Genomic DNA, 22,386 nt, shown 5'->3' with positions numbered 1-22,386 from the left:
AATTTATAAAAAATATTAGTAGAATCGGAGGATTAACAAGATCAACTAAAAGAGGTGTGGAAAAAGAGGTAACAGGTCAGGTAAATGGTCACAGCTAGGGGGAAATATGGGAGAAATGCACTTTGAAAATGATGTCTGTAAGGTTAAAAGAAAATTACAATGAGTTAATATGGGGGTGGTATTTAACACCAGCAAGATTAAATCAAATAAACAAGAAATATTCAGTGTTATATTGCAGGGGATGGCAGGATACTGAGACTTATGTTCACATGTGGTGGGGGTATAAATACATACAAAAATTTTGGCACGGGGTGTTTAAGGAGATAAGACAAATCACAGGGTTAAAGCTGAAAGTCCATTCATTGTTATCAATTTTTGACAGGGTGGAATGTACATAGGCTATGAAGGATTTGCTCACAAATTTATTAACAGTGGCATGAGTTGTTCTAGCTAGGAAGTGGAAAGGGCAAGGTGGAAGAATGGTATAAAGAGGTGGGGGATATAGCTATTAATGATAAATTAAGGTAAGATGGGGAATATGGAGAAATGATTTTGAGGAGATATTGAGCTTATTTGTAGAATTTGTACTGTTAAAACAGAAAGGAATCAAACCATCTCAAAAAGTGTTAAAATTTTGGGAGGTTGGATAGTTACGATGGGTTGTGGTCTTGGGGGTGGGGTGCACAATTTTTACTTTTATTATTACTTTTAGAATATTTTTTTAAAAGTCTACAGAAAATTTGTGAGTATTTGCACTGGTATCCAGGTCTCTTGTATGTAATCTGGTGTGAATGCTGTGGCAGCTTATTTGCATCTGTATTTGTCAACCGCAATCACAACTGAGCAACTCCATATGCTGTTAGAAGCTTAAGCTGTATCTTCTTCCGTATGTATCTTTACAGGCAGAGGAGTGGACCTATTATCCACATCCGTGTTTTTCCATGTGTTGCAAGATCCCACACTGGAATGCTGCATATGCAAATGCACAGGAATGCTTGTGGGCTTCCCATCTGGTTGGCCAGAGAACAAAATGGTGGCTTAGATGGGCCTTTGGTGGGACCCAGCAAGGCCCTTGCTATGTTTCCATTGTTGCTATGAAAATACTTAATTATTTAAATAAAGTAAGTATTAAACAAAACCAACTCAAGGAACAGCCATGCTTTTTAAGAATGCGCATAGACTTGTGCCCCAAACAAATCTGATTCTGGGGTTAGCTTAAAATATTACTTGATGGATTTTATCACAGGTTCAACAAACTTGGGAGTAATCTTTGCCTTGTGCCACTGAGAATTAACAAAAGCCATTGAGCATTCATGTCTACTCAGAAGTGGGTTCCACTGACTTCAGTGGGACTTACTTCCAGGTAAGTGTGTTGGTTGCAGCCCTACAGTGCAATTTTATGCCCACTTACCTGGACATGGTGAGACAGATTTCTGAGTGAACATGCATAGGTTCACACTGCACATTAGTCATACAACACAATCTTATGTATGTTTACTTAGAAGTACGGTAAGTCCTATTACTGTATGTCCGATAGAACTCTCATCCCAATAAAATCTGTTTAGGATTGCAGCCTACAGCGGATAATTTTATTCTTTGTCAATCTGCCATTTGTTCTGGCATCTCTTATTGTAACCTCAAACCCATGAACTGAAAACCTATGGTCCTATTAGACATTTACAAGACTGTAGAGGAAACAACCAAGACCTTTTTTTTTTTACAAGTATTCTTATCAAAATCAGTATTTTTTTCTGAAATAAATGAAGGGTGATATTCAGTGAAGTCACGCTCATGAGGCTACTTCAAGGGTGACTGGTGCTGACCCAAAAGATGCAGCCGTCCCAAATCCTAGAGATCAGTAGCCTACCTGTCCGTTTGTGGATGTCACACCAATAATCCAAACATTTTATAGAAAACCTTTTTCTGTGTTTATTTTCAAGAATATTGTTTTTGTACTGTATAGAAATATTGTAGGATTTCTTAAGACACTATGAAGTGACACAATCAGCTCAACAATTTATACATCATGTAAATTCATCCTGACAGATTCCTACACTGAATCTAAACTGCAGTACAAAGAGTACAATACTCATATAAAGCTACTCTTAGAGGAGAGGGAGGGGAGGCAGAATGATCACCTGAAAAACAACCTTTTGCATTCTGATACAAACTTGAGAAGGAAGAGGGGTGGAATCAAGGAAACAGTCAAAGGTTTCCTGTTTAAATTTTTGAATTGCCTCATTCTAATTACTTCTCATGGGTGTTTGCAACAGTAGCACAGCAGAACAATATTGCAAAATCACAGGGGACATTAATTATCTTGATGTCTGAGGAGTGGTAATAACATATGCAGCAGAGACAGAAATATAGCTATGCCCACAATGATAAAGGTGAAGGAGATTGAGACATCTGGGGATGTGTTGCATGCAGACTGTTCTGTTCATCTCCCTAGTGCAAGTGAGATCCAGTCAGGTACTTGGCCTGACGTTGATTTCAAGGTGAATACTTGCATGCTTAAAAGTCTAGTCACACATTCATGCAGTTCCAGGAATTCTGGTTCAGTTCCCCCAAATTTTTAGTGTACAAAGTGTCTAATCCACAAACTCTGTAAGGGCTGGGAGGTTTGTATCATAATCACAACATTACTACTCAATTAAAGAGGCAGAACACTTTTGAATTGCTGTAAGAGTATGCAATCACAACCTCAAATACAGCAACTCTGTGCATATTCTTACATTAACTCAGATGGGCTGTGTTGTTTATCAACACAGTATTTACTGCATACAGGAGAGATATAAAATTCAGTGGATATTATGATTTAAATATATGCAGCCTGATCCTAGCCTTGTTTACCCAGTAATTCTGATTTACTGCAACAGGGTCTACTCCCCATAAGACTGCAGCGTATCGTATTGTACCCTGCTCCTATTCATGTTGGAAGTACGTGCCCCTGAACACTGAAGGGCTGAACCCAAAGTAAATCAGCATAGGACTGTAGTCTTAAAACACAATTCTAATCATGCTGACTCAGAAATTATTCTCATAACATTCAGTGGGACCTACTACTGCTCTTGATTACTCAGTGGCTCCTTTCTGCTGTGATCCTCGCTTGAGGGGGTTCTTTGTATCCCTTTCTTGTGTCCATTAAAACACAAGCAGAAAACTTCTTCCATGCTATCCACTGCTGTTTCTTATAAGCCCCACCTAACTCTGCAATGCAAGGTGCCCCAGGAAGGGGAGGGTGATGCTGCCAACCTTAGTAGGTGAAGTAGGCAGATCTGGGGATAATGTAATGGCTTTTTTAACCTCAGACTGGCCAACCTGTCACTTGTAATAGAGCAGAACTTCAGAATATGGCACTGTAAACTTTTGCAGGGCCTGAGCAGAGGCTACACACAGTGAATTAGCAGAATCATCTTAGCACCACTCCAGTTTTACAGAGTGTGTATCAAAGAAATTTTGGCCCCGTCTCCTCACTAAAATGAATTCCATGTGAACTGACTAAACCTAGAACTTCTAGTACTTCACCTACTAAGATGATGGAGTGATGCAGAGGAGTGGTTAATCTCTTTAAAAAAATTTATCTCAAACAAGAAGGTCCCAGCTTTGATTGATTGATTGATTGATTTAAGCATAAGTTCATTTTGTTACCTCTTTTGTGTTTTAAAAAATGTTACGCTACAAAAAGTCTCCATAATAAACATCTTTAAAAGTCACTATAATACATGTGTTAAAAATAAGACATGTCCATTCCTCAGATTGTAACACCCAAACAAGTCCTCGGAAGCCCACTGTGAAACATTGACAGAGGGGTACATTTCATTGGGCCGTGTAATCACATGGACAATGCAGTTATATGGTAAAGGTAAAGGACCCCTGGATGGTTAAGTTCAGTCAAAGATGACTATGGGATGCGGCACTCATCTGTACCACTAAGAGCCATTGCCTTAGGTCAGTGGTGGCCAAACTTGGCCCTCCAGCTCCCATCATCCCTAGCTAACAGGACCAGTGGTCAGGGATCATGAAAATTGTAGTCTCAAAACAGCTGGAGGGCCAAGTTTGACCGCCACTGGCCTAAGTGAAGGTATCTGATACATTATTAACTGAGCCATTTAAAACGGCTATTTTTTGTCCTTAGATGTGCTGAGAATTCTATTCTCTCCCACACCCATGACAGTAGCCACAAAAAGTTACTAGTCTGCAGAAGACAGTTGTAACCTCAAGGTCTAACAACGCAATCCTATACATGTAAATTTAGAAATACAGTAAGTCCCACTGAGTTCAGTGGGGCTTACTCCCACCCAGTTAAGTGAGTACAAAACTGCAACTGAGGCACACCAATAAACCTAGAAACTTCTGTTCCTGTGTGTGCATGGAAGCCTCGTCCCCCGAAACATCCCATCAGCTCTGACCTTATCATTTACAGCAGATTTAACAACATATTGAAAGTAGTTTCTAGTGAAGACATGTACAAACCAAGGTTCTGTGAACAATGATTCCACCAACTGCCCAAAGACAAAGAGGACATATTTCCGAAATGATATGTTAATATTTGCCCAAAGAACACTTATACATTCAGAAATACTTTGCCACTCTTAAATCTCAGTTATATTGTTCAGTTTTGCAGTTAGAACATTAACACAATGGGTATCAATAAATAAACTAGAAGCTTTAAAAAAATGTATTAATATTATATTGTGCAAAAACATTTAATGACCTACATTCTATGCACATACCCTGACTATCATATGAAAGCCAAATCCAGAAGCCATTACTCAGTTTTGACCTTTCCCTGGACAACTAACTCCCCCAAAGTAGAAACCACAATGGTAACTGGCTGCAATCCAATGCACAATTAAACACACCCAAGTTCACTTGATTCAATGGGATGTGTGTGTTGAGACAGGACCAGAGCCACTGTGTCTAGCTAATCACATGCCATTAGAGTCCACAGGACTTTTTGTCATTGGTGTTAAGGAGACCAGCATTAGGCACTGAATAATGACTTCCACATTTAACCCTCTTTGTGATCTGTGTTACACTTACATTAACCCACTTAAGTGCAGGAGAAATATTTCCAAAAGAAAACGATTCCCTTGTCATTTAATAATACATTTAGCACTTAAAACTGCCCCGTCAATAGCTTCTGCAGTTTATAGACAATGAAGTAACTCTTTCAGGATCCACTATAATTTGATTATCCAGCAGGCGTAGGCTATTTAGTGCCAAAGAAAAATGGGGCACAGCTCAGTCTCAATTAATCATCAATTGCTTTCTTCATTAGGATAAACAGTACTTCAGTCCATCAGTATGTTCTTTGCTGCTTATGGGAGCAAAACGGTGGTGCCTGCCCTAGAGGGAAGTTGCTCAAGGGTTCCTTGTCTCTGCTCCTTCAGACAAATGTGGGCGGCATCTCAGCCAATTTGGAATCTAAAATTTTGGTTTTTATCTTTATCTGATTGTTTTTGCTTTTGAATATGAAAACAAGGTCAACCAAGTTTAGTAAGTTGGAGATCCCCATTTATCTTTATCGTATCAATAGCTGACAACTTCTCAATGCGGTGGTAAAAATCAAAAAGCTGGTGTCCATCCACGAATATTCTAAAACGAGGGTGTTCACAAAGTATTTCAACCTGTAAGAAAGAAATGTTATCAACCAGAATCACAGTTGGAACTGGGAGGAGCATTTCACAGAACTTAAATATCACCATTATGGGAACCACAGTCAATTTTATACTGCTTAGAGCATCTGTGGGGTTAGGTCACTGCTTTACAGAATAGTTTAAATCCAGTCAATAAACACCCAGTTATGGATCAAAATCACTATAATCCAGTGCGTTTAATGTGGATGTGAGAACACTGCTCAGAGGATCACTGGGTGACACTTGGCCAAGACATTTTCTCAGCTCCAGACCCAGGTCTGCAGTTTTAGAATGAGAATAGCCTCATAAAGCTACTGTGACAATGTACTAAATGACTAGATAGAATGGCTACAGCAAAATGATTTGTGAATTGAAAGTACATTCTGAATGATGAATACTGACTCAAACAAAAATGGATGAATTATCACAAATCCTAGGAGCATCACTCTGGCAGGCGTAGTGATATTGCTGAATGCATAGTACGGTCACAAAAATGCCATGACACAATGACAATGCAAATAATAGCACAGAAATAATGAAAGTCAGTGTGAGGTTGCGAATCTGAAGTTACTTTACAGTTGTGCACAGTCCACATATCATTTATGTTCACAACACCAGCATCCAGGGCCAGCCCACCCACAGGCCAAGGAAAGTGACTGCCTCAGGCGGCAGGATCCACAGGGGCAGCAGATCCAGCCTCCAAGGAATGTACCACCCTCTGCTGCTGCGGCGGCGGCACATGCCTTGGTGGCTGGATGTGCCCCTACCACGCTGCCTCTGCCATGGCCTTTTGGTCAATAGGAGAAGCGGCTGGTCTCCCACCCTTGTTCCCAATGTAGATCATTACAGCAGCATCCAACATCACTACAGCTTATCTGGACAGGTCCCGGGAGGGAACAAGGCTGGGGTTGCACAGGAGCAGTGGTGGACTGGCTAAGTGTCTGCAAAGCCCAGCTTCGCAGCAGGCCTGTGCAGGTAAGCTGTAATGACCATTGCTGTCAACTTTTCCCTTTTCTTGCGAGGAATCCTATTCGAAATAAGGGAATTTCCCTTTTAAAAAGGGGAAACGTTGACAGCCATGGTAATGACACCAATGACCAAAACGTTGTTCTCCAGGTCTGCCTCACGACAGCAGCTGCTACCACATCAACAAAAGAAACAATACATTGTATGGAGTTTTGAACAATATTGGTTGACCTACACTGAATTACCAAAACAAACTGCTAATCCCCCACTCTGGTCCTTGCCTAGCGAGGACAAACATTGGCTTTCCTGGTCCAAAGTGCGATGAATCTACACTGGAAATATAAGAATTCTACAGTTCTCTGTGAATGAATAGAACACACACACAAAAAATTTCGTTACCCATAAAAGCCCAGGGGCCCAGAGCCAACTCTATTTAAGGCAACAGTAGAAGTTCTACAATTCTTCACTTAAAATAGGACTACAGGACTGTATTCTTCTAAGGCACTTAAGAGTGCAATCCTATACACGCTTAGATGGGAGTAAATACCAATGTACATGGTGTGCAGGATCACAGCATACATAGAATCAGGATGGGACCCTGAGGATCATCGAGCCCTGTGATGCAGAAATATGCTGTTGTCCCATATGGGGATCAAACCTGCAACCTTGGCATTATCAGCACCAACCAACTGAGCCATGTGGCCAACAAAAATACACAGTTCAGTCCCCAAGCATCAATGTAATGGGGGGGGGGTGTCCTGTCCATCTGATCCTAAGATTGTGTTCTAAGAAAGAATCAACCCGTGTTTTGAAGAAATGTATTTCTAGGAATTTTGGAAGGGAAGAAGCTCAAAGGTCTAAAATTCCAGTCACCCAAGTTCTCTAGCACCTTTGACATGAACTGGCTTGTTGTGATATTGAATTCAGTAGGCAAAATGCGCCTCAAGAAGTGGATTGTAGCATGAAACGCCCACAGTCCAGCTCGGTCTTGTTCACATTCCAGATTTCTTTTGTGTGTGACGAAACATAAGATCACATATATATTGGCTACTGATGACCTCTACATTCTCAGAAGCACAATATCCCAGCTTCTGAGGCCAAAGAAGTTCCCAATGAGCACCTGACTCCTATCTCAAGCCTAGCTACCCACTGTCTCTTCCACCTTCACCTACGGCAACAAGATGCAAAAGAAAGATGGGATCCTGCACCTTTAACAGTCACTCAGCAGAGAGAATGTCATCAGGTGCAGCTTGGATGACAAACTACAGCCGAAATCCCCCCTTCTAGAAAACAATTGAAGGTGATGGACCTCTTTGGCATCTATCCACCTTAGCTTTACCCCCACCAGTTAGTCAGTTGTGGGAAGTTTGTGACCCTCCAGATGTTGCTGGCTGATCTACAAGTCCCATCATCCGTGGCCATGGCCATGCCTGGTGAGGGCAATGGGAGCTGAGGGCCAAACGTTCTGCACCCCTGAAGTACTCTACATCACAAAATGGCTGTGAGGATTATTGAAATGTGCTGTTAAATGCTAATTGGGGTGTATGGCATGTGGGGGAGGGGCAGTACCTCTAGTGGGGGAATGTCCTGCTCCTTCTGGGGTAGTTTGTTCACCTTTGGTCCCCACCCTGCACTCAGCTCTCACCTGCGGCTCCTAGAAGCTGTCAGCACGTGACAGCAGCCACATCCCAGCAACAGTTTTGACTGGCTGGCTAAACCAGGTGAGTTAGGGACTTCCTCAGTGAGGGAACTTCCCCTGCATGCAAAGTCAGGCTCTGGAGGACTGAGTGGACAAGACCAACAGTGGGCCCAATGGTCAAAAAGGCAGTTTCTGCACATGCTGGGGGGGGGGGGCAGATGGGGTTTGTCAACCTGAGAAGGTAGCCCGTCTGGGAGAAAGAAAACTCTGATCCTAAACCTCTGCTGCCTTGCGGGATGTCTTCAGGAGAAGGAAAAACTGAGGAGTAAACCTTACACAAATCCGGAGTGCAGTCCCTAAGGTGGTTGGATGGCGCCTTCTACGCCTCCTTCCAGCAACCCCTGCAGCCAAGCTGGTGCCAAACGTATTGCCCTGCTTTCTTTTGGACCACATCAGCAAGGCCAAGGGGGTGGGCCTTGTCATCTGCCCAGGCTTGTGCCCCAGGGAGGTCATTTCAGTGCACTCCATTGCCTCTCAAGAAAGACTGATGCCACCAACAACATTGTTATTTTTATTCCATTATTATTATTATTATTATTGAAAAACCTGTGCTCTACCACTGAGCTATGGCTCTTCCCCATAAAGGCATTTTCAGATAATGAAATGTCTGTGATGAGAATACAACATTGGCCCCATTCAGCACCAGTAAATTGCATCCTCACGTCTAAGAAGGGGCATGAAGAGCCCTGGATGCAGAGGAAAAGACAGGTGTTTTAAAAAGGTACTGATACATATGTATACAGATTAAAGATAAGGAACACACACTTTCCGAAGGGAACACCCCCCCCCCTGCGCAACCTGCAATACAAAGGGTACATTAAATGCCGCAGCATGTTAACAGGGTGGAGAGGCAGTGGTACTACTACTGCTTGCTGGGATGCGGCAGAGCAAAGCAGCAGCAAGGTCAGCGAAACTCAGGGCTAACGGCATCCCACAGGTTTGTGCACACCTGTGGATGCCTTTGCTGCCAACTCAGATCTCCCGTGACCTCACCACTGCCTCACTGCATCCTTGAGAATGAAGTGTTGCTGCTGCTGGGACAACGCCACTGCCACTCTACACACACACACACACACACACACACACACACACAGACAGAGCCATCCTGCTGTTGATTAAATGGCAGAATATTTAACTATCTCAAAACTTGCAGGGCACAATCACTTGTTGCAAATCATGTTATAAGCACTTGTTGGGACAATTTGTGACCCATCATACCTAACACAGCCCACCAAACGTGCAAAGTGGCTCACTAAACCCTTCTTTTTGCTACCAGTCCACAGAATAGGTGCAGCTGTGGGGCAGGGATTTATTTTTCCAGCAACTCCATTCTGCACTTTGGGTTTCATTCAACTGACTGTTACTCAGAGTAAACGTATTAAAATTAAGGAACCCAAGTTATTAATGGCCATTTGTTTCAATGGGTCTACTGTGAGTAAAGGTTAGTTGAATACAACCAATAGGCTTTGGGAAATATGCTTGTAGAGTAGGAAAATGTTTTCTGGGTCACTGCAACCAATGAAAAGAAAATACAATTTCTCAAGTGAAAATAAGATGTTTTCATTGCATCTTGTTTAGACTACTTACTGCAGTGAGCAGTTAGCTGCCTTTGGAGACTGTTCAGACACTGCAGATATGTTAGCTGAGGCTAGCTGGGTGGAGGAGCAGCTACAATGACTATGAGTGATTTTCCAAGCACAGTGCAAGGTGCTAGTTTTAACCTAAAAGTGCTAAAATGTTTGGAACCAGGGTATTTAATGGACCATCTTTCCCCACATGAACTTGTCTGGCCATCAAGATTGGCTTTAGAGGCCCTGCTCTTCTGCCAACTGAAATTACATAATGGGGACTGGAGGCAGGCTGTTTCAACACTGTATTCATTTTTACATTTATTGTTGTTGATTAGATTGTTATTACTTTAGTGTATTGTTATGTTTTCCATCCTATGTTTCTGCCATGGTTAAAGACTGGCTACTAAATATGTTGAACAAACAAATCAGTCTATCAATCTGCAAAAAGCCTGAGTGGGGATATATTCCTGATTCTCCCTCATACAAATCCAGCATTCTAGCCATCCCACAGAAACAAAACAAAACAAGAAATTGAATGGTGGCTAAAACTAATTTAACACAAGGTCATGGTGCAATTGGGTTGTCTTTAAGCCCAGTAAACAATATACTGGAGGACAAATGTTCCCAGTCTTAGTATCTCAAAGTGCACAAAACACAGTGCTTTGTATGCCTGGCATATGCACAGCATTGCTTCCAAACTCCAAAGCGCTAGAGCAAACTCATGCAGGATGTGCCTGTGGCCTGCATAGATGGACTCAGATAAGCTTTATCCTGATTTGACCTCAAAAGCTGACTGCCATTTATCCTGCAATTTAAATCACACTTCGTAAAGGATGCATTACAACAATAAGCAACAATGCTAAGTATCACTTTAAATATGGCTTTCTCACAAGTTTTCCTCTAGACACTCTCCTATTCCTAAGGAAAAAGTAATAAATGTGGCCTACAGTAGAATGAATTGTCTGCTGCCTCCTCAAACTGGCTAGAAATCCCATAATCCCAGGCTGCACTATTCATGTAATTTACTTTCCCTACTGCTATTCAAGACAAAGGAATCCAGCTGCAGATTGTAAACATAAACTTATAACCACTACACTAGACATGCTCTTCCCTGCCCTGCCCTGCCCTGCATCCCACCATGTCCTGGACGGGACACTACTGCCTATTCACAAAGTGGGTGTCCAATTTGTGGGTACTTTAGACACCAAAACAATAAAGTAATCGCAGGGGAGAGCCTGAATAGGACCCTGCATAGAGGGAAGGCTCACTCAAATGTGCAGAAAAATCTTGGATTATTTTACAAAAAATAATAAAACGGGGAGAGGGAGAACTGTATGCCACCTAGAGCTCCTTCCAGGAAAGGTGGAATATAAATTGAATAAACATTTTTTTAAGGCAAATATATTTTCCACACATACACCAGCCATTCTTCAAAAACTACAAAAAATTAGGTCTGTGCCGATGTTCAGGCCTCTGGTTGCCTAGAAACAAAGAGTAGCACACCGGTGATCAGAAGAGAGATTTAGGGCCAAGATTAATATTATCTGTGACTGCATTTAACATGTCTGTTGCTAATGTTCTTTTAAGTAGCAGCTGCAAGGTGGCAGGTTGGTAGAACCAGGACTAGAGTGTACATGGAGGGTTGTTTAACCTTTTAACCGCATGTACCAATGAAAGTTGTCCCATCTCTAATTCCTATTTGCACCGAGTAGAGACGATGCTATTAGTGGATGATTTGGGGGAAAGTGTGCTGGAGCATGAAGAAAAAAGGTTAAAAACTTCTCCCCACACAGTGAAGTCATGATCCTGAATGGCTCTTGGGACAATTTTTTTTTTTTTTTAGAAATGCATTACATTCAGTGCAATTATGCATTTAACACACAACTTGCTGTTTGACCATTTGGCTGAAGTAAAGTAAGTAGACTGCAAATCACTTTCCCTATACAGGGAGGACCTGGGGTCAAAGAACAGCCCCTTTAAAGTTTAGATGCCTCAGATAATACCTTCAGACACTCATTTTCTGAGTCCAAATTCTCCCCTGCCCACACAATCCTTTAAACTGCTAGGAGACTCTTCTTACAGTTTAAAGGATGGTTGCAAACTGGCCTCAGAAGTATACCCCCATTCCCTGCCTTATAGAAGCCTCTGTGAAAGCCAGAGGGGAAAGAAAACAAGCTCCCACACTAATTGGAGCATTATTTGCTTTGCTGATGTCTGGACCCAAGACAACCCCTCACGAGGCCAAAGTGGTTTCTGATGTGTTGTGACACTGTCCTTCCAAAGTGATGCACTGCAAACAGATCTCTGTGCTCAGATGCTCCAAACCCAATGCATAACATCCAAACTTGCAAGTCTGCTTCTGCCCGTAGGTTGTCTTAGCTCAACTGTTACTAAAAACCCACTCTCTTTTTTATAGTAAAAATGGAGGTGGCATGTAGCAGAAAAAAGATGAAGAACTTTTCATGGAGCTTCATTTGTTTATTCATTATTCCTGTGCCTGCTATGGACATAATAAGCAGCAGTCAGCCAGGGAGAAACTCAGCTGGATTGTATGAACTTTCATCAGCTAATTTTGTGTGTGTGCATGTGCGCGCATGTGCCTACACATACGCACCCCAGGAGGCATGGAAGCAGTAGCATGAATTATATAGTAGCCATTTCAAACTGAGGCATAATTTTAGAGTGCTTTTAACTTATGGTTGTAATTACCAAACCCAGAAAGTTTGCTATACCACTAAATATTACCACCTTTAATATTACCATCTGGGGTTTCTTGACTGTTCAGATGAGTTGCCATGCATGACACACAAACTAGCATAACATCAAATTCATAGGCATAGATTAAATCAGTAGCTTTGAATCTGTGCCTTTCTAAAATACTCAGATGGGCAGAGATTTTTGTGGCTCAATGTTCTTTTCAATATGCAAATAGAGTATTGTTATTTTTAAAAATAAACACCAAAAGCACTTCCATCAATTACACACAACTATTTTATAAATTTTATAAAGTACTCACCCTAAAGGGCTGGTCTGGAATAAATGGAAAGTAAGGAAGAGATGATTGTTCTTCTCCCCATTCACCAGATACACAAGAATTCCTGAGAAACTGTCTGTCCGAGAATATGGCTTTCAGTTCAATAGCTACGTCAGCAGGAGGATCCTCTGAGTCCCCACATGTGAGACTGATGTCAAAACTGCAATGGGAACAGTAGCCCACTCATTCACCCAAACAAAGCAATAAAATCCAGGATGTAGCACACTTGGCTTCTAAGCCTGTACAAACAAATACTGGTATTGACAACAGCTGGCACATAGGTATAGCATGTGTGCAGACAAGTTTTCCTGCTAGGCTCCCTAATCTTTTTTTTACAGTCACTTTGTATATTATATGCTTCTCCTGCCAGGGGTGCCGACTTGAATAAAATATGGCAGGGGCGGGGGAGTAGGTAAGCCCCACGCTGCATCACATGACATGGTGCATGCACACTATTTGAATGGCAATGCCCATCAACATTGCAGGGGTTGGCCCCCTGAAATATTTTATGGGAGGCAAAGACCCCTCCCCCCAGAAGTTGGCTCCTATGTCTCCTGCCCCCCCCCCCAAAAAAAAACACCTCATGGAGATGATCTCCACTTAGAAAACATATCATGCGTGAAGCAGCCGTTACAGAGGCCACATGAAATTTTGGGAAACAATGACCTTCTCTTATATAAATACATCCGCTGCCATGGGTCAAAGGAGAAAGCAGCATTCTATATTTACATTGCAGATAAAAATAGCTTGTCTTGAGAAATGATGGGTGTTTGGCAAGCACATTCTTTTTATTTTTATGCAATCACAGCTTTCCTTGCAGACCTTAGATAGACTGAAGACAGAAACTGGGCCAGTGGAAAACAAAAGCCTTCCCTCTTGTCTTATTACCTCTCTGGGTTGAGATCCACAATGCCCATTACCAAGATCTTCTTGCCTGGCCTCATTCCTCCTTTGATGTGCCCACAGAATGGGACAATCTGGAAAAGGATTGCAAGGATTCAGAATGCACAGCCGCTTATACCATCGGGGCAGAAAGGGCTAAATCACAATACAGGGAGAGGGAAGAAGGGAGGAGAAGGCATCAAAAAAAGGAAAGGGGGGGGGGGACATTACCAGGCGTGGAAAATACACTTCTGCTTGCACCGGAGATCCCAATGAGTTGTTCAAATGCCCGTCTTCTATTTTCTGGAGACAAAAACAAGCGCACACTCAAGAAGCAGAAGGCCCCCTTTGTATTCCGCCCCCGGGGAGAGAGAAGGGGTCACCCGGGGAGCAACAGAGAGCGCCACTTTCATTTCAAGTCGGAGCGAGAATCCCTATTTTCTCTCCAGCCCCTTTGCAAAACAAAGGGTGTCGCCTGCCTCTCGCGATTTCCCAGCCAGTGCTCCAGGTAGTAGAGAAATCCATGCTGCTCCGTCCCCGGAGATGGAGCAGGCCTGCCAAGATCGCCCAGATCCCGCGCCCCGAGAGAGATCGCACCTGCAGGCTTCCCCCTGTAACGTGGGGAGGCTCTCACGCGCCTTGTGGGCACGGGATCCTCCCGCCACTGCAAACAGGTATCCCGACCCCCCCCCTTCAAGCGCCCACCTGGCACCCGGCGAGACCCCCCCCCCCCGCGGAGCCCCGGAGCCCGGCCAGGTGCCACTCACCGCCGCGTCCCTCTCGGCCACCGACCCCGCCATCTTGTGGGAGACGCGGCGCCGGGCGCCTCCGACGTGCCTGGCCGAGCGCGGGCAAAGCGCCGCCGGAGCCGACCTGGCAGGAGGCGGGCAGGAGGAGGGGCGAGGCCGGGCCCCGACGGGAGGAGCTCCTCGACGGCGCGGAGCTGGAGCTGCGGCGGCGGCGAGGAGGAGGAGGAGGAGGAGGAGGAAGAAGGCGGGCGGGCGGGCGGAACGAGGCTGCTCCTGGGTGCCAGGCGGGGCGCAGGGCAGGGGACCGGGAGGCGAGGCGCCCAGGCTGGTCCCCTCGCGCGTGGCCTCGCCGGGCCGCCTTGGAGACCCTGCCGGGGGGGGGGCTGGATGGAGAGCCGCGCCTCGCTTTTGCACCTGGGGGCCGCCAGAGGCCCGAGAGCGGGCCGGGGGTGGCGCCTCACCGCCCAAACCCCACCGAGTCCAAAGGCAGAGCGGGCCACGGCGGGGGGGGGGTCGCCAAAGGAGGTTTTCCTCGGCTACTCGCTGCCTTTGCCAAGCTTGTAAAGCTAAGTTGCAAGCGCGTCAGTTGCGGGCTGACTGTAACATATCCCCTGTTTCTTTGCCCTGTATTTGTTCCTTTTTAATTCCGCGGCTGGCGCAGCACCCCGAAATAATCAAGAAATTGTTGTGCTTTCTGGTATCTTATTTCTGTCCCATTTAAAAAAATAAAAGGCAACCCATGTTCCTTAGGCTTCCAGAAAATTCATGATAGCAGTGGCTCCTCTATATGAGGTTTGCTTGTACAGTACACTTGGGAGATTTGAGAAAGTGGCCCTGTTGTCTGAGCTTTCCATCCTTGGAACAGCTCTCTGTGTCATGATGATCATTTTCCCTCCAGAATCCAGGGGGCTCAAAGATTTCCCACCCTGAACCATTAACACACACCACTGTCTTGTGCCTCTGCAGGCCTTCCGAAGACTTGGGCCAGCCCTACCATTAGGGAGAATGAGACTACTGTCGCTTTACCCCACATAAGCTCACTTGACAGCTTGGATCTGCCACATAATATTCACTGTGCACTTGTAAGAAATCAGCCTTTTTGTGTGGAAGCACCCGCACATTGGAACTCCCTGCAGGTGTTTTCACTGTACTGTTTTCAGTGCCCACTTAAAACATGGTGCCTTCTTACATAATTCTAGGCACCAGGCAAAAACATTTCTCTTCCCCCAGGCAGTTAGTTGGCTGATAAAACTATCTATGGCCTTTTAAATCTGTTGCGGGGTATTGGTGGTGGTGGTATGTTTGCTTATTATGTTATGTGTTTTGTGTTTTTATATTGCAAACTACTCTGTGATATTTGGATGAAGGGATAAATTTTATTATGCAAATGTGTTTTATTTGTTTCTAAGCTAGATTAGGGACGCAGGTGGCACTGTGCTTTAAACCACCGAGTCTCTTGGACTTGCTGATCGTAAGTCCAGCAGTTCAAATCAGTGTGACGGGGTCTGCTCTTGTTGCTTTCTTCCAGCTCCTGCCAACCCAGCAGTTTGAAAGCATACCAGCGCAAGTAGGTAAGATAAGGTAAGGTGAATGGCGTTTCCGTGTGCTCTGGCACTTATCACCGTGTCCCATTGAACCAGTAGCAATTTAGTTCTGCTTGCCACATGACCTGGAAAACTGTCTGCAGACCAACGCCGGCTCCCTCAGCAGGAAAAGCAGAGATGAGCACCCCACCCCATAGTCAAATTCAACTGGACTTAACCATCCAGGGGTCCTTTACCTTTTTTACCTTAGCTAGAGTTAATTTGCGGGGCGCGGGTGGTGCTGTGGTCTAAACCACTGAGCCTAGGGCTTGCCGATCAGAAGGTTGGCGTTTCGAATCCCCGCGACGGGCTAAGCTCCCGTTGCTCAGTCCCTGCTGCCACCAACCTAACAGGGGAAGGTAGGCGGGAAGGTAAACGGCGTTTCCATGCGCTGCTCTGGTTCGCCGGAAGTGGCTTAGTCCTGCTGGCCACATGACCTGGAAAAACTGTCTGTGGACAAGCACTGGCTCCCTCGGCCAGTAAAGCGAGATAAGCACCGTAACCCCAGAGTCGTCTGCGACTGGACTTAACTGTCAGGGGTCCTTTACCTTTACCTTTTAGAGTTGATTTGAGTAATCTTTTAAATATATTAAATACCTGTTTTTAACTGTCCCCCCCCCCGATAATTTTAGCGTTGGATTTTATATTGCCTAGAGAGTGATTTTTTTCCAAACTCTCAAGTGTTATATTTTCATTAATTAGTGAAATAAATAAATGCAAGGAGCAGGGCATCCTTCTGAACTCCCTGGGCATGTTCCATGTGCTGCACCCCAGAAGCAGTCTGCTGCCCTCAGGAGTGGGGGAGGATGCTGTGAAGGGAGATTCCACCCACAGTCCAGTCAGCTGTGTTTGTGGAATGAGGGCAGGAAGGAGAGAGGCGCCATCTTGTCCTTCATCTCAGGCAGCTATGTATTATTATCATAAAGCTTACTGGAGAACCTTGGGACAGCATTACTGTGGTGCCTCGCAAGACGAAAAGAATCCGTTCTGTGATTCTCTTCGTCTAGTGTTTTTTTCGTCTTGCGAAGCAAGCCCATTGGCAGATTAGCGCTTTTAGCGGCTTATCTGCTGATCGGATCAGCTGATAAGCGGCTTAGCGGCTTAGGAAAAGGGGGGGGAGGAAAAAAACCCCGCAGGAACTTGCAAGACATTTTTGTCTTGCGAAGCAAGCCCATAGGAAATTCGTTTTGCGAAGCACCTCCAAAACGGAAAACTCTTTCGTCTAGCGAGTTTTCCGTCTTGCGAGGCATTCGTCTTGTGGGGCACCACTGTACTCAATCTATTCTAGCCTAACTTGCAAAGGCCTGGATACAAATGGTAAAGTAACACTTGAATTTCTGTGCATTTTAAGAAGTAATTTTTAAAAATTGTTTAGGACCTGCATCCCTTAGGATGGCCTTGTGCTCCCAACAGCCTCCTAGAGCTGGTATCCTCTGCATGACTGGCAAAGGCATGCAGAGAGGCATTTCTGGTGGCTCATCTCCAGCTTTAGAACTCCCTTCCACTGGAAGTCTTTAAAAGGTATGGGAGAAGCTTAGAAAACTACTGTATTGCAAGACCATGAACGCTCTCAGACAGCCATTGCCTGTCAGGGGTAAGCAGGAGGTTCTCTTAACAATGGGTTTTTAAGCTTCCATTAGCTTATGGGTTAGGGTGGAGGAATATATTTCACAGAAACTGGAATAAATGTAGGCACTTGTTCTTTTGGTCTTGGGAGATTGGTTTCCAACAACTTGCACCAAAGCTGGAATTTCAGCAAGAAACTCCCAGTTGTATAAAACAGAAACTAGGGTTCAATACTCATTGCTTTGACTTTCTGTGGGGATTTCTTTGGGGGGGGAGGTGAGATACATAAATATTCATGGTTATATTTATTAGAAAAAAGCACTTTTTTACAAGTACAGTGGTACCTCAGGTTACATACGCCTCAGGTTACATACGCTTCAGGTTACAGACTCCGCTAACCCAGAAATAGTGCTTCAGGTTAAGAACTTTGCTTCAGGATGAGAACAGAAATTGTGCTCCGGCGGCGCAGCGGCAGCAGGAGGCCCCATTAGCTAAAGTGGTGCTTCAGGTTAAGAACAGTTTCAGGTTAAGTACGGACCTCTGGAACGAATTAAGTACTTAACCTGAGGTACCACTGTAGTAACACACAATGATTGAGGAGCCACTCTTCAGATATGATATTACACTTCAATATTCTTTGAAGATTGTGCTTAACCTTTTTCATAAACAGAAGGGCATCCCGTGGTTTTAAAGAAAACTATTAAAGTTTTTTGGGTTAAAAAAGTACATACATTATCTATTTTCCAGTCTCAGTCTTTTCTACTGATCAGTTACATTTGATGTGAGACATTAACGTATACAGTATAAGGTTGGGGAGGAAAGGGGGAGAGGTGTGGTAAATTTACATTATTGTACTTAGTGTATGTGTGAGGTTTTTGTGTCAGCATCACTTGGGTAGCTTCTCTTTCTGTTCATTTATTATTTTTCTTGGCAGTGAGAGAGGTGGGGGGCAGGGCATAGTTGGTTGTCTTTAGTTGACTGCAATGAGATTTGTTTGCATGGTGGGTAGGGAGGAATTGTTGGGTCAAGTTAGCCATATTGATTCGTATTCTGTCAGTAGGTTGTCTTGTTGGGCTGTGTGTGTAATAAAGGGGAGCCATATCAGGTGAAGGCATCCTCTTTTATTTGTCCCTGGGTCAGTTTCAGTCTGTTGGTTAACTTTTCTAGTAAGGCTTTGGTACCAGTGTTCCATGTTCACTTCTGACAGGTCTCTACGGTGCCTAGCTAATCATAGCTTGTGGCTGCTCTTTATAGTAGTAGTAGCTCTTTATAGTGTGAGTGAGCATTAGTGTCTTGGAAAATATTCAAATAAGGCCAGTTCTGAGGTGACTTCCAATAACTTTTTAGTTATCTTGCATATTTCTTGTAGGACTGCCATCAAAAGAGGTTGGATTTGGGGGCATTCCCACCACATGTGGAGGTATGTGTCTGTAGAGGTGCAGCATCTTCAGCATTTTGGTGAGGTTCCTGGGTGTATCAGTGCGTTTTCCTGGTGTTGAGTAGCATCTGTAGGTAAGTTTCAAAGTAAGCTCCCTTCTTATGGCTGAGATGTATTTAAAGGGAGGTTAAGACCACATTCTAGTCCATTGGGTAAGGTTTATTTTGTAGCCTATGTTGTGCTCCCATTTTGTTTTATTTTGTTTTTGCGTTTGGGGGTTTGTTGGATTCTGAAGCAGTATTTTGTATATTGTGGATACCACCCCCTTGCCGTGTCCCTCTGCTGTCAGGAGAAGGTTTTTGAAGGTGATCAAGAGCCTAGTGGCTGCTGATTTTACTGCAGGATTGTTTAAGAAGACCTGTAGTTGGTGGTGTGTTAGCAAGAGTATTTGGTGTCCTCCAGTTTGTCTTGTACGTATTTCTTGTGTCGATATGGGTTTGTTATTTTTACCAAAGTCTACTAGCCAGTATAGGCCTTTGGAAGTTTTGTGCTGTGTGATGGAATAGTGGTTTTGAACTCAGTGGTTTGGAACTCATTTCAGCTTCAGCTGGGGAGGGCAGGATATAAATAAAATTATTTTATTGTTGTTATTTCTGAAGTGTTTGATTCCACTCTCAAGGACTGAGACAAAATTAAGAGCCTCAGTTTCACTCCTGACTAAAGAAGTTGAAGTACATTTTTGTGAGTACCCCTGCACTAGCCATATAGGGTTTTTTTTTTTCAGACAGAACTCACTGGAACTCAGTTCCAGCACCTCTCAATTGGGCACCATTGCTATTATAACAGAACAAGGGGAAAATAGTACTGACTACCCCCAGAGCGAAGACCACTCTCGCAGATACTCCGTCACAGAAAGAAAGAAAACATTTTAATAAGTAGCATTTTGCACAGAAAAATCAAAAATATTTTCACATTCTTTTATCTATGTCACAAAGACCAACTTAGACAGCAAATGGATTGTCCATACAGTGGTACTTCAGGTTACAGATGCTTCAGGTTACAAACTCCGCTAACCAAGAAGTGGTTGCTCCAGGTTAAGAACTTTGCCCCAGGATAAGAATGGAAATTGCGCACCAGCGGCACAGCATCAGCTGGAGGCCCCGTTAGCGAAAGCGCGCCTCAGGTTAAGAACTGTTTCAGGTTAAGAACGGACCTCTGGAAGGAATTAAATTCTTAACCCAAGGTACCACTGTACTAGTATTCTCTTTGATCATTTCAAGAGTTTTGTTTAGTTTCTGGCTGCCATTTACGAAAAAGGAATGTAGCCTGATCAGGATTTTGGTGTGCCATAATTACACTGGAAGTATTACACCATAGCAGTCTGATATTGTGTGCTATGCTTAGACTCATTTGCATTGCCTATCATGTCTTTTGTTGTAATGATGTGACAGTTTGCAGGTTCCACAATGAGTCCCTTTAGTTTCAGGGTGGAAAGATGTAACAGCAATCTGGAAAAGATGAGCAACAAGTAAGAAGAAAGTCTGGCAAGAGTTTGAGTCATCTGAACAAACAAGTGCCAAGCCAAAATTTCTTGAATATGGAAAATTCTAGAGAAATAATCATTTACAAAAGCATCTCCTGGCATTTAGTGAATTACCACCCACTATTCTTGTTTTGATGGCAATTAATAATTCAGACAGTACCATAGTTGGACCTGAAAACCAGTGCCAAATTAAGGATGAACAACCAATTAAAATTTTGTGTGAGTACATAAGGTGAAAGATTGTCTAGGCCCTTTTGGTTATGCTGAAAGTTTGGGAGGGGCCCACGGCCATTTCTCCCTTATGACCATGGCCAGGCACTATTCAATCTCTTGTATTCAATGATCTCTTGTAAATCTCAACAGTTTTTTTAGAACTGCCACAACTAAGCTTCCCAGCTCAGGTCCCTTAATGACAGTGTGGCAGAGAAAACTTTAGAAGTGAGGAAAGTGTAGAAAACATTGGCAATGTCCACATTTGTTTTTTCTCAAGTTAAGCAGAGCTCTGTCTGGCTGCTTAGCAAATAAATAATGTTCTTACTAAGGCTTCCTGGTCTTTAAGGTAATTAGCAGAGGCCAAGGAAGAATCAAATGGTGATCTTTCATGAAGTTCCATAATAACAAAGGAGATATAGCAATGCCTCATCACAAATATAAAGGAGGGTTGGCACCTGAACTTGTGGACCACATACCATCTGACGTGCTCACAGAAACACACCCTCTGCACAACCGCCCACTCACTCTTGATCATGGTGCGCATGGCGTAGCATCAGCACAACTGAAGCAAGAAGGCAATTAACATGTCTGTGCAATGTGACAGGAGTTCTGTGAAGGGAAATATGAACTTTACCTAGGGACAGGTGTGGCCCTACTGTGATGTGATCTCAATGATGCCTCTCCCAGTGAAGCTCTGAAACAGGTTTGTCTCATTGTTGATTTCTCTTGATCCAGAAACACTTAGCCCAGCTTCTTTTCTTCCCCTTGCCCAAATTAAGTTTATTACAAAACATACAAGAAGATAAAAGGAAGAAACCACTTTCCAAAACTTCAGTGCAGTTTATAGACTTGAAAGAGACCTTCAGCAGAAAACAGATCAATATAAACAAATGAGAAAAATGAACAAGCATAGTCTGGAAAGCAAATCTTATGAGGAACGGTTGAAGGAGCTTGGTATGTTATTTATGTGTACATTATTTATATATAAATTCCATTCCCACCCTTCCTCCCAAAGGAGCTCAAAGTGACAATAAAAACAGGAAAATAAAGCAATAAAATAAACAGGTTTTATAGCATCTGAAAACATTTCAAAGTGTTTTAACATCTGGACACATTCATAGACAATTTACTCAAACAAAATTTAAAAACCAGCCTATCTATTTGCTTTCAGTCTCATAAGACTTTGAGTCATGACTTCTCTATTTGCAACCACCACCAACAAGTATTTAAATCTCCTGTCATTACAAAAGGTTTCATTTACATTTTTATAGTGCGCATTTGCTCCTTACAAACTATGTCAACCACAAAGTCACAAACAATTGCCCCATTTTTGGATAGTATACAGGGCAGGCTCCATTTTTTACATAAACATGCAGCTGAAGTAATGACAGCCATTTTGAGCAGATCCCAAAGCAGTCAGCTCCAGAAGGAGTTTTGTTAACGTACAGCAATGGCCCACTGTGATTTTGCAGTGGCAGATGGGGATTTGCTTGCACCTATTACTTGGCTTTTGTATTCTCCTTATTTCCTTCCTAATTTCTAGAATCTAGATGCCCAAAG

At 43.5% G+C, this 22,386-nt stretch overlaps 1 protein-coding gene and 1 long non-coding RNA gene across 2 annotated transcripts; one reads left to right on the top strand and one right to left on the bottom strand.

Annotated features, from left to right (window-relative positions):
- Positions 1–1,904: 1,904 nt before the first annotated feature.
- On the bottom strand, positions 1,905–14,675 carry LGALSL (galectin like). Its single transcript, XM_082215835.1, has 5 exons — positions 14,562–14,675; positions 14,026–14,097; positions 13,801–13,889; positions 12,895–13,072; positions 1,905–5,633 (listed from the first exon to the last, which is right to left on the bottom strand). The coding sequence occupies exons 1-5, from the start codon at positions 14,592–14,594 to the stop codon at positions 5,490–5,492; spliced, it is 516 nt and encodes a 171-aa protein (XP_082071961.1). The 5' UTR covers positions 14,595–14,675; the 3' UTR covers positions 1,905–5,489.
- On the top strand, positions 14,420–20,704 carry LOC309528431. The gene is made up of 3 exons (XR_014217735.1): positions 14,420–14,468; positions 16,072–16,124; positions 20,551–20,704. It is a non-coding gene; the product is annotated as an uncharacterized lncRNA (long non-coding RNA).
- Positions 20,705–22,386: the final 1,682 nt, after the last annotated feature.

This window comes from Podarcis vaucheri (assembly GCF_965113315.1).
Source record: "Podarcis vaucheri genome assembly, chromosome: 3".
Taxonomy (NCBI): Eukaryota; Metazoa; Chordata; class Lepidosauria; order Squamata; family Lacertidae; genus Podarcis; species Podarcis vaucheri.
The sequence above is the reverse complement of the archived record's forward strand: the minus strand, read 5'-3'. Positions and strand labels throughout refer to the sequence as shown.